The sequence below is a fragment of the Pituophis catenifer genome, unplaced genomic scaffold, assembly GCF_029215685.1.
Source record: "Pituophis catenifer annectens isolate HBS135680 unplaced genomic scaffold, rPitCat1.0.hap2 SCAF_3, whole genome shotgun sequence".
Lineage (NCBI taxonomy): Eukaryota > Metazoa > Chordata > Lepidosauria > Squamata > Colubridae > Pituophis > Pituophis catenifer.
Genome location: NW_027256883.1, coordinates 110,633,577 through 110,646,472, shown reverse-complemented (window position 1 = coordinate 110,646,472; position 12,896 = coordinate 110,633,577). Strand labels below are relative to the sequence as shown.

General features: G+C 37.6%; 1 protein-coding gene across 1 annotated transcript in view; it reads right to left on the bottom strand.

The window, feature by feature from the left end:
• The window catches only part of PAPPA2 (pappalysin 2), a 150,459-nt gene that overhangs the window by 125,922 nt on the left and 11,641 nt on the right, over window positions 1–12,896 (bottom strand). Inside the window, exon 2 of the mRNA XM_070939233.1 lies at window positions 9,286–10,345. Within this exon, the coding sequence (XP_070795334.1) occupies window positions 9,286–10,345 (1,060 nt within the window). The remainder of the gene's footprint in view (window positions 1–9,285; window positions 10,346–12,896) is intronic.

Genomic DNA, 12,896 nt, shown 5'->3' with positions numbered 1-12,896 from the left:
TAGATTACTGCACACTGGCCGTCATTGATTAAAAAATGAATCATCTGCAAGATAACCTCAAAAAGCTCAATTGAGTAATTGTCTGCAAGTGCATTCAAAAAGAAAGCCAGTTGCTTCTTTTTATCCTTCCACTTCCATTTGAGTTTAGAGTTCCACTCTAAAAGTAGCACACAAGTCACTCAAGTCATCTGCTCTCATACTCAATTGCCCAAAATTACATTTATTGTGGAACTCAAATGATCTATTGTAGAATAAGGGGAACTTCAAAGCCACAATATAATGGAAGAGATTATTAGTCCATGTCTCAACTGCATTGCTTCAATTGTTGTGTCCAGATCTGAGAAAATAATCTTCAAAGTCACCTGGAATCCAACCAAACCCCGCAGTCTCCAAAGTTAGATTAGATTCATTTGTACCTCAACTAATCAAAGGGAACACACTGCATCTATTCCCAACAAGGATATTATGGCACTATGGTATAGCTCAGCCATGTCCAAAAACCTACTGAGGGTTATGAAATAACAGGGCCCTTGCATAATATTTGTTTGTTTGTTTGTTTGTACAATATAGCAAAATCACACACAGACACATACCTCTGCGACAGCAGATCACATGAGCCATTCAATGGGCTCCATCAACCCACTCTGGGTTCTCCAGGCCTGCTGGCAGAACCAGGTCTTCAGCGCCTTCCAGAAGAGTATTAGAGTGGGGGCCATTCTAATCTCTGGGGGACTGATGTTCTAGACAGAAGGAGCCACCACAGAGAAGGCCCTTCTTCTGGGTCCCACCAAGTGTATTTCCCTCGGGGATCTGCCTCCCCGCTCTGATGAGTCGGGTAGATGTGACTGGCAAGAGATTGTTCCTCAGATATACTATTCAACACTCCTTTACATGCCCTAAGAGCCTATAGGAATCTTCAAAAGTCAAAACATTTAACCCTGCAAATTAATTGGCTTAGATCCAGTTCTAGAAAGCTGTAAGTAACAGTTTAGTGGTGCAGTTTCCCAATACCAAACATTTCCCCTCTGGAACTTCTTATCTTCTTCCAGAAATCAAGATGTTGTGCTGCTTCAACTGTATCCTTCCCTGCCAAATAAGCAGTGGCTTTATCACCCTTCTGACATATGACCAGCTTACTTTTCTCCCTGCTTCTTTCTTTGCTGCAAAAAGTTACTGCAGCAAGTGAGTGATGAGGCAGAGGCAGGTGACTGAGTGTAATGGCAGGCTTATGCTTCTGGCGCTCTCCTTTTAGCTGCCTGTAGAAAGGAATGGCTGGTGCAATTAGGAGAAGGTAATAATAGTTGCATCTCACTTACTTTGGGCATGTCATGTGAGGAAATTCACTGAGAAAGCAATTATGCTTGGAAGAGTTAAAAGGAAACCAAGCTGCCAAAGAACACAATGGCTGGATACCATCAAAGCTGACAACAGCCAGAGCATAGAAAAAAACAAGTTATGCTTTAGGGTTAGGGTTTTTTAGAAGTAATGCAAGATCGAAAGATGTGGAGAGACCCAGCCCATAGAATTGCCAAGAGTCAGACACAACTGAATGGATAACATCATCAAAAACAGTTGCTCAAGGTCACATATTGGAGCAAAACTAATAATAATTAGGGAACAAAGCCACTGGCCATGTCAAAGGGCAGAGCTACAAGAAGTGATCAGATGAAATTACTTGGAAAACAAGCAAGACCTCAATTCCGAAAACCAGTGAGCATCAAGTATCCTGAAGCAGAAAGTCTAAAATTTATAAGTAACTTTAGATATTAACAATTAATGGCATTTCTCAACCGAGGCACCTTTGTGATTTGTGGACTTCAACTCCCAGAATTCTTAGCAAGGGCCACATTGTCTGGGGAATTCTAGGAGGTGAATTCCATATATCACAAAGGTACTAGATTGAGAAATACTGTGAAAATCCTTCCTTCCTTCCTCCCTGATGAAATTCCTTTTAATTTAATCAATTAAAAAATAATCACAATAAACCTTAAGGTTTTTTTCCTCTCATGCAGTAAAGACATTTTTCTCTTAAGTCATTGCTTTGGCTGTTGGTATTGGAATAGTAAGAATTCCTAAGTCAAGGTGTCGAGGTAATACTAACAAGAGCAATGTAAGATACAACTAGGCATGAACAAAGCCAGAATGCAGAATTCCTCTGCAATACAACATAAATAAGATTGGATGGTCCCCAAACATTTACAACCATATCACTGGAAGAAAATAGTTATTTTTCTTGTCTAAGTTGGATAACAGAGCCTTGAAAGGAAAATTTAGATGCAGAATGTAAAGAACTGGGATGAGTGGATGAACAATACAGATATGACTTACTTTGGGTCTGTCACATCTGAAATAATTCATATCATGTTTCTATGAGCAAGCTAGCTGTGAAAGAAGTTTATTTTCTCTACATTTCCATTCACATTATAATTTACAAACTTTTCTGTTCTTTGATCATTGCTGCCTCAGTACCTTATTTGCCCTTCTGCATGCCAATCTTCTGATCACTTTACAAGCAACAGATGAACTAAATATTAATCAAATCTTGGATTTTGAACTAACTTTATTATTAACTATTACCTAATTTCTATCCACCTGCCAATAAAATTAAACAGATAACAGCTTCCAGCCCATCCTCTTATTGTTGTTCTTGTGTGCTCTTCAAATATAGGAACATTCAAGCCAGTACATGGCATCATCATGGGCATGAGTCAGAGACTGGCTTGGTGCATAAGAACCATCTGGCTGTTGGCAGTACAGAGATCAGGAAAGTGTCATCAGAAATAAGCCAACAGCCTGTAAATCAGGGCATACAAACAAGTATAAAAGAGGAAAGAATGCAAACAAGGGCAGTGAAATTTGGGAAGCAGAACAAAAGTGATGTATATCAATGTTTGCTTCCCCTCCCAAACCAAGCACGGGGGTCCAATTCTTTAACCAGTACAACACTCTGTTTTTCTCCTGGAGGCTCAGAAAGCCCAGGGACCCTGTGTTAAGTGAATATGCCCAGGGTCAGTCCTGGGAAAGGCCCTTTTCACTAACTCATTTATGGGTATGCTGATGGCAAAAAAAAAACCCTAGACAACACAAGAACAGAATTTGGGGATGGAGCAGAAAATCTCCTGCCACTAAATAAATAAATGTATGACTTCACCCTGAAGTGAAGTTGGCTTTAGCGTTGTCACTTCTGGAGGTCCCTCAAGATCTAGTTATGCCAGCAGGCCTGGGAACAGGTGAACTAGTAAGGTAGCTCACTATTTTTAACATCCCTTCATAGGATGTTATTTATTCATTCATTCATTCATTCATAAGTATATATAGATAAATACATTCTTTTTTCATATTTGCCTTTGAATAAATTAAGAAGAGGATCTATGACCACAACCATAATTTACCAAAGATCTCCATCCTTTGGATAACTTTCAAAAGGCAGATTTTCCAATGATTTCAGAAAGCCTACATGTAGGGGAGAATGACAATCAACCTCCCTCTGGTTGCTCCCTTAAAATGACAATCTGACAAACTCTCTATTTCAGTGTTGGTTCACACCACAACCATAACCATTTGGTACCCACCTAGGGGTGGGAAGTGCATTATGGAAGTGTTAAGTCCCAAAGCTAGTTGAGATTCTAAAGATACCTTTCCTCTCTCAAGAAAACTATTACAATGGCTATCAAGCAACAATTTATAGTGCACAGAGACCAATTAACTTACTGATAGAGATATTCTGAGCACTGAATTGTTGCTTTTCAAATGCCTGAAAGCCATCCTTTTTTTCACATCTTGGTATATAGAACCAGCAGTTGATTAAGATATACTTCTGGTGGGCTAATAAGGCCCAGAAAGAGCCATGCTTAGATTAAGGAGACATAAATTCAACTATAGAAAACAACCAAACTCAGAGAGCACCAAAGACCCCTCATTCAACTATCTACATAATCAGAAAGTGCAGTGACTTATATTCATTAGTTGCCTCATGTAACCCTTCTAAATTGTACATATTTTTATTTTAAAATACAATGAGAACAACATCCACAACCTGCCCTGATTTCACATGGATGATATAAATTGTGCATAAGAAAAAATTCTCAATTTGCAACATATAACAGGATACTTTTCTCCTCAGGGATAAATCTAGCTCTTTCTGCTCTATTACTCTGTCTCCTTGAGGTTTGTTTTGATTTTTTTTTTGTTTTGTTTTTTTAATGTTAGCTGCTAGACAGAATCAATCACATAAGCAGTAATCCCTTGCAAATGGAACTTAATAGATTTTTGAAAAAGCAAAATATTGACCGACTAGAGCTTAATGGCTCAGGAGCCGCATGAGTCTGGCGTGCAGATTCGCCAGCAGACAGTTTAAAAGCGCACACAAATCGAAAAGGGTAGTAAAATTCCTTTTAAGTGGCAGGCCCTGAAAAACACAGCAAGAATTTCCAGCATTAGAGTCCTCGCTATTTACATTATAACCTTACAAACTTGTCTGAGTGAGATCCTGAATGGATAACTGGCAGAGAGTCAGCTTTCACCATAGCTAAATAGAATGACATCACCAGAAAGCCAAGTAATCTTCAGATGCCCTGCAAAGTTTAAAAGTTTAGATTAAGAAAGCTGGACATGAGACATCTTTTGGTTGAAGTCATCCTACTTTCAGATAAAGAGCACACAGAGGGTATGCACAAAATGAAAAAATGGGTGTTGTTTCAAGTTTAGGAGAAAGCCTCCCAATTCAATAGATTCACTGGAATAGTCTGAGTTTGCGTGTCCAAATGGGACAAAACTTGGAACATCTCACATATTCTGTATGGAATAAAAATTATTTTTTCTCAAATGTTCCCACCATAAGAAAAACTGAGAACCTAGAGCAAGCCAGGCTTTCTCATTTTTCAAACCAAGACCATAGGTGGTAGTTCATAATATCTACAATCCCCACCCAATGTTATTTTTTGTAATAACATTGAAAAAAAATACTGCCCCCACTTCAACAAACATCTTTTTTTAGTATATCTGTAGCCCTCCAAGGAGAGGTAGCCCAGCAAACAGCAACTATGTATTTTGGTCCTAGGAGTAAACGCAACAACAACAAAAATTAACAATTACAAGTTACAAGACAAGATGTCAATTATGGCACTAAGAACAGACAATTACTGTTCAAAGTGCTTCTGTTTTGTCTCCAGCTCAGAACAAAATTTATGCAACATGAATTTTTTCAAGCTCAAAAAACTCAAAATAACTGCTTGCAGGCTTCTGGTGGAGATGTAAGGATATGAAATTCCATGGAGAAACAGCTTATCTGCAACTGATTATTCAAATGATCATCTGTGTATTTACACTGAAAGAATTTGTGTTTATGAATTCTACAAAGTTATCTAGCTGATCTAAACTGTCCCCATCTGTCTGAATCATCCCCTCAAGCTCAGCTGCTTCCTACCACCTTATTTCATGACTACTGATTAAATACGTCTAGGCAAAAGAGTTTTGTCAATATGTAAGTATCCTTTGCTATCTTTGTGACTTTAGCTAACTGAAGAATGCTGAACTCATCTAGAGGGGTAGAACATATGGTCCTATGTTAGAAGAAAGTACTACTATACTAAAGGAAATATCCACATTGGACCTCATATCTAGCTTGTAATGTTTCATAGATATAGATGAATTGGATCACAATTGCAATTTTCTTCTGCATCCAAGAATATTGCTGCATTATTTTGAAGTACAAGGACAGATTCCTTTTCCAATGAAACAACAAAGGCATTTCCAGGGAAGCAAAATAAACAAATAAATCCATATTTCCTCTTTACTCAGAAATATTCAATTTAACAGAATATGCCTCTGAATAATTGAATATAGGAAGGAGCAGGCTTTTTTGGAGCTAAGGTACTATAGACAGAACAAGGTTCTTCTTGTAGAAGACTTTCAGAAGAGTGCCAGGCTTCCTTCCAGACAGAGCAAATAATCTTGCCTCTTCAGACATTTAACTCATAGTCAGAAACTTGCTAAAAGTAGAAGCTCATAGACAAGACAGAAACTATGCATACTTGGACAACTTATGCAGAAAACAGAAATCAAAGGGTGTTTGAAACTCATTGGCAAATGTTATTCATCAGGCTCACATTATACATGGGCTAAGGGCCCTGCACTGGCTGTCAAGAAGTGCAATGCAAATTACTGGTTTGACCTAGAAAGCTCTGTATACCATCATGCCTAAGTATCTGCCAGCCCAGCCGGCTAGAATTGGCCTATCTAAGAGAAGGTATGGTAGCCTCAGACTCCACCTTCTGCAGTCACTTTCTCTTAGGATCAAGGCTTGCCTCATCTGTTACAATATTCCAGAAATTGGTTAAGATGGGACTATTCGAAACAGCATTTGGTTCCTAGAATGCTATCACTATCATTTCTTTTACTATTATTGAATCAAATAGATGTCATTCTAATGTTTAAACTGTATGCCTATCTTCCTGAGTTTTTGAATCAAATTAAAGGTAAAATTAAATTGCAAGGTATCAGAATAAGCTCTCCTTCTGCTTCTCTTTCCGTTAACACCACCAGCCCTCCCATCCAGGACTTTTAACCAGATGGGGTCTGATCATACAATCTTTGTTTCCTTTTCTTCATTTGTTTCCAGTTAAAAATTGTTTTGAACAGCAAAACTGGTATTTTGGAGTCACAAGCTTCAGATTCCAACTTTGCTATGAGATAGCTGGATCTTGGGCAAATCACTCTCTTGCATCCTTTCTATAGATAGAAGAAACAAGCATATAAAAGAGGAAGTGACCTACTTTACAGGAATATGGTTAGGATGAAATAAGGCACATTACAATACATTCGAAAAGTAGAGAGGAGTCAGAGAAAGAATTCAATAATCATACAGTCCTTAATTAAACACCAGCTTTATTTTGAAGGAGGAAAGAAGAAAGAAATTCAAAATTGTCCTGCCTTGATTCTATCTGATAGAGAAAGAAAGAAAAAAAATGAATATCTGGATAGGCTTTCAGGATTCTATTATACCCTTCCTCAATAGTGTTCCAGTAGTCCTTGCCAAGTCTATTTTCTGAGCTGGCATATCTCAAAGAGCCAACAGAAAATAAAATTGATTTATAAAATATTCTCTTGCAAAATTCATCTCTCTGGTTCAGAACAGTTCTCTGCTTGACCAATAGTTCAATGTATACAAGTATACATGAGATGATGATAAAATATCAAATTTCCCATTCCTGGTCTCCCCAGTTGAATTAGGACTGCAATCCAGAATTCCCAGCCAAAACTATAACTGATGTCTGGGAATTACAAACCCAAATGAAAAGTATCCATTTCTATCCTTCCCTTTTTTATTTTTCATTTACAGGCAAAAAATTGGTGTTGATACAAGCATTTTCTGCTGGTTCTGTCAATAAATTCTAATCAACTCTGGGCTAAATAATGAACTCTTGTGTTAAATGTTTGTAGCAGAGCTAATATTTAAATTTAAATATTTTACAAATATATTGTAGTTGAGTTTTGCAGCTTACTGTTCATTATGCCAAATTCATAAAATGTCCTGATCAGAGGTAAGGAATCTATATTCCATGGACCAAAAGCCTTCTTGTAAAATGGGACTGCTGGAGCCTCTGTTGGACTATTCTAAAATGTTGGTGGTCGGGTGGCATAAATATTATTTTCAGTAATTATAAGTTTAATTTCTTCAGACTCCAGACCCACTAAAAGTGCTCTGTGTTGGTTTTGGGGATAGGAATGTTTGTCACTTTTATTGTGCACCTTGCTTCTGATCAACAATTTACTGCCAAACACCTGTGACAGTCATATGACAGTTAGGGCAGCTGTAAAACATCTTGCAATTAACTTTGATAACCCCTGACACATAAACTAAAAGCAATTCGGGTCCTAGTAGCTCCCGCCTGTATTTGATGCACTTGTTGCTATTTTCCCAGGAATAGTTCCTGGCTAATATCCCAGCCTTGCTACAATTTCCAACTTCCTTCAGTAAAATGCTCAGCTTCTAGGAGGAAATTTACAGAACTCTAGAGGTTGAGAATTGTATTAAGAATTCAGAAGTCAACATCTACAACTCAAAGGCCATAAAAATTAATGAAAAGGAAAGGAAAGCTAATCAAACTACTGCCAAAAAATAATCAGAATGATATAGTGCCTCAATAAATGGTATATATTTTAATACATAATAGAAGAGAAAGCTATCTTAGTAAATTAATTACAAAGCTTATTAATAAGGTAGCAGTGCTAATGGGTTTGTGTTATCACAGTAAGTAAGTAACAGAGGAAAGGTATAGCTACATACAACACTATTAAGAAAATACTATCAGTATCAACTTGCCTACTGGTACTTGCAGGAGACACATGTTCACTTTATGCCCAGCTGTCTAATATCCCTGCAATTACCTTAAATAAATCCCTATTTTACATAGTGCTTCCAGCTCCTATCCAATGATGTGTATTAAATTTTTGGGACACTTGTAACATGTTATCTAATTAGTGCTGTTGGTATCAAACAAGCAAAGCATTTTCCAATTGATCAATGGTTGGTGGAAAAAGCATAGAGTTGGGAAATGCACAAATCCCTGGGTCACAGTTTTTGCAGCACATGGGGTAGTGAGTTGCCAGTCATGATCTAAAGAAAAATGGTATGCAAGAAAGAAAATGATAACTAAATTCTTTGCATACTTTGTTAGGTATCAAATAAAACAGACTAAGTTTCAACTAATCAATTAAAAATATAAAAGATGACTGCTGTTTGGAAATACAAACATTGTCAACTTCTACTTACATTTATTTACAATGGACTGTACTCAAGGATGAAGTCAAGACTGTTCCTGAATAATGTGTGAATTAACGTTAAGGAATTGGAATTGTATGTTTCCACTTGCACAGATATAAACAAATGGAGAAAATGGGAAAGGTATTTTTTTCACTAGGAACTTTGACAGTCTTCTATAGTTGTCCAACCTTTGTGCCCCTCTAAAATAGTAATTAGGACCAATTTTATATCACCACAATGATGACTGAGTGATGCCACAAAAATACTATAAATCACTAGTGGAAAAAGACTTTTCCAATGACAGTAAAGCTGTTAAAAGCTTCACAACAATATATACTTGTGTAATTAATAACAACAACAACAACTATAAATTAATGTAGGATAAGCTTTGAGTTAGATATCTAGCAGAAGATTAATGAAAAAAAAAATTTAAAAACAGAAATTTACTCATAAAGACTGTAATCTTTGGGAACTTAGAAACCCCCAGAGAGTAGCACAATGCCTTGGCCACTTCTACTTACCTTTGTGGAGAATCTGGATCAAAGCAAGTTTTCCTTACATTAGTTACTTTGGGGTTACAACAGTCTCCATCATCAAAATTGTGGAGCATATTGTTGCACTCCATGTTGCAAACACCATCCCGACGCTCCCAGATATAGCAGCGCCCCAGCCAACGGCAGTCACCACCATCGTAGCCTGTCAATGGGTGCTTGCACTCAGGATTGCAAAACTCGTTGCCAATTTTTCCTGGCTCACAGTTCATTAGAATCACACGGTAGCGGAGCAATGAATTGTATACTTTGTGAATTCTAAGTTGCCAAGTGATGTTATAGCGGCCAAAGGCCTCATTCAGGGCTTGGTGCTGGTGGGCGATCTGTTCCTCACTCACAGTAGGATGGAGACCATCATCATCATAGATATTGACAACCCGATAGTGAACTACTTTCTCATTCCGTAGTGGCCAGTGGCTGTTGTAATGAGATATCAATTCCACATTATCACAGGCAGTCTGTCCACAGAGTGGGGGTATAAGTGGAGACAGAACTTGAGGTTCTGGTCTATATATCATCTCTACTTGTGGGTAGACTCCATCCTTGAATGTTGCCCACTGCTGCTGCAAATGGCTGAACTTTGCACTGAGCAATAAGGAAAGTTCTCTGTCTTCAAACTTTCCCAGGAAGGCCCTCTGAAGTTTCTCTTGGGGCATAGCAATGTTCCAAAGGGCTAGCAGAGCCAGGTAGCCTCGGAAGTTGAGTCCGTCTGAGTTGCTGCCTCCCAGGATCAAAGTGCGGCACGAGGCCATAAAGGGACTGTGAAGGTCACCAGACTGCTGGGAACTGCGAGCTACCCGCCTGCCATTGATGTATAGAAGCATCTCCTTCCCACTGTAAGTGGCCGCCACATGAGTCCATGTATGGAGCTGGTAACGGTGATATGCCAATATAGTGGCAGATTTCTTGATACGGTCTGTACGGAGTGAGAAGAAGAAGCGGGCATTCTTTCTTTCAGGATTCTCCTCCAAACGGATGCCCAAAGTCCACCCCTTATCACTGCCAATGTGAGAGCAATTGTCAAATACACCTGAATGGAGAGGACAGAGAGAAAAAAGGGGGAAAGAATGCAATATAAGGAATGCCAGTAAAAATATTATATCATCTTCCATCTTAAGCTCAGAAACAGTATAAACCACATGGCATAGCTACAGCAAAATTACCGGTACATATTTAAACTGATTGAAATGTTATTTCCGGCCCACCCCACCCCAAATCTCTTGGAAATTGCAGTTTAATGAAAATGGTTTGTCTAATCGCTTAGGTAAAAAAAAAAGAAAAGTAGACACTATTTGCATATCCCATTGCATCAAGCATTAAATTGTTCAGCTTTGCAGCCAGCCTTATTCTTTTGCCAGTGGAGCTATCCAGAGAATTGGTGCTGACTGAGCAAGTAAAACCCCAAAGGAGCATTATAGCAAATGGCCCACACACTGACAATTCCTGGTCTCAGTCCCATCTGTCTTTCCTATCCCATGGTTATTCATTCTTCTTCTGGAAAACAAATATTTAATACAATTGCTTGCTGAGACAGCTGGATATACTAGGGAAGATCACTTTTCATTCTGCAATTAGGCCACTATTATGTGGACATTAAGTACCAGCAAGTATTTTGCATAATGTATTCCTGCTTAGTGTTGTTGGTAATATTCATTATTATATGCAAGGTAAACAAAAGGTAGCAAATATTAAATTACAGTGACGCAGGGATTTTTTTCAAGTATACACTCTTTGCAACTAGAAAGATGCTATTTAAATTAAATGAAATAAGTTTTGAAATATTACAAATGGCTCATTAATGTGATGAAACATAAAATATATTTCACTGGTACTCCTTGTGAGCTGCTGACTGTTCTCCTTATAGCTAATAATTTGGGATCTTGAATTGGGAGTCTTGTAGATGAGACAGACCATTTCTGACCAGGACTATATCTAGTTAGGTCCTAAGAAAGACAGATTAAGAATATATGAAGTAGCCCCTGCTCATGGGATCAGTGTAGCATACCTGACCTCAAAGTCTTAACCATCTTTCTAATTAATAGAATACAACCTTTCACAGAGGATTTCCAAAGCTCGCTCTTACAAACTTCTAAATACAGATAAAAAGAATGCAATGTTTTAGCTGTATATATACAGTAAATACATTGGAATACTGCCATTCAAGATTGGAGCAATGAACTATTTTAACACATGCAAAAATAAAACTCCAAAGACATTTTCAAGATCTACAAAATGTACTAATGAAAAAATAGAGGCCAATAGTCTCAAAAATACCTGCATCTTCATTTCCTTATTGCTCAAATATTAACATGGTAGGAAAAAAAATAAGAGACTATTTTTCAACCTTCAGTACCAATTACTTTCCCAGATCATCTGGAATTCAGTAATGTGGAGGAAAAATCTACAAATGTTGGAGCCAAAACATTTGGTGATTAAAACCTGGCTCTCGCATAGGATATAAGAAGATGAATGTGAATATCTGAAAAATGACCAATTCTTCTGACATTTGTACTAAATGCAAATTGCAAGATAGTTCAATCACAATCCTTTTTTTCTTCATATGAAATTAAATACTATGGTTCAGAAATAACAAAACGTAACTGGAGGGGAAAGGTAAATGTACCCCTTAGTATGTTTTGTTTACTCTGAATAGCTTTGAATGTTGAATTCTTGTTTCCATTTCATGAATTATGAGGTTATGGATATTGCTTCCAAAAAGAAGAGTTATAAGGTATTTGACAGCACAACATGTCAATATATTCCTAGAGGAAATTTTATTCTGTTTCTGACCATTTCCTAAGATTTTAGTAAAAACATTTCACATACTTACAGTTTAAGAAGTGTTGCTTAATCTAATAAAATAATTCTAGTGTTAAATATTCCATGGCAACAAGCAGCTTCTCCAATGAAAGCTTTCATCAGTTAACAAAGTCATGAAAATACCTGAACTTTATTATCATTGCTCCAAAGCAGTGTTTCTCAAAGTGTGGTCTGTGTACCATTGGGTGACCGGTCAAGATCTGCTAGGTGATCTGCCACAGTCTCTCAGATGAACTAAACAAATATATTATTGATTTACCCAGAGAACTTAATGCCAACAAAATTACTTTTAATTAAGACAGAATAAAATAATTTAATTACAGTAGAGCTTTTTTGTCACTGGGAGTCAGATGGCATATCAATTTACTATTATGGTTGGTCACATAGTTAGCCAGATGTTTAGATTGGATTTGGCATTTTTATCCACCTTTCGAGGCCTTCCCAAGGACCAACATCTACTTGTTGTTCTTCGCTGGTGTTAAAGATATTGTCGCAGGATGTAAGCTGTCCCAAGTAAAGCTGCCTTTTGCTTTACTTGGGACAGCTTACAACTGTCCCAAGTAAGACAACATTGATGGCAATTTCATCAATGCTGATGGTGTTCAAATAGTGCTCCAGTTGTTTTGGGATTGTACCCAAGGCACCTATTACTATTGGCACTACCTTTGTTTTCCTTTGCCACAGTCATTCTACTTCTATTTGCAGATCCTTGTATTTTATTATTTTCTCCAGTTCTTTCTCTTTTCTTCTGCTGTCTTCAG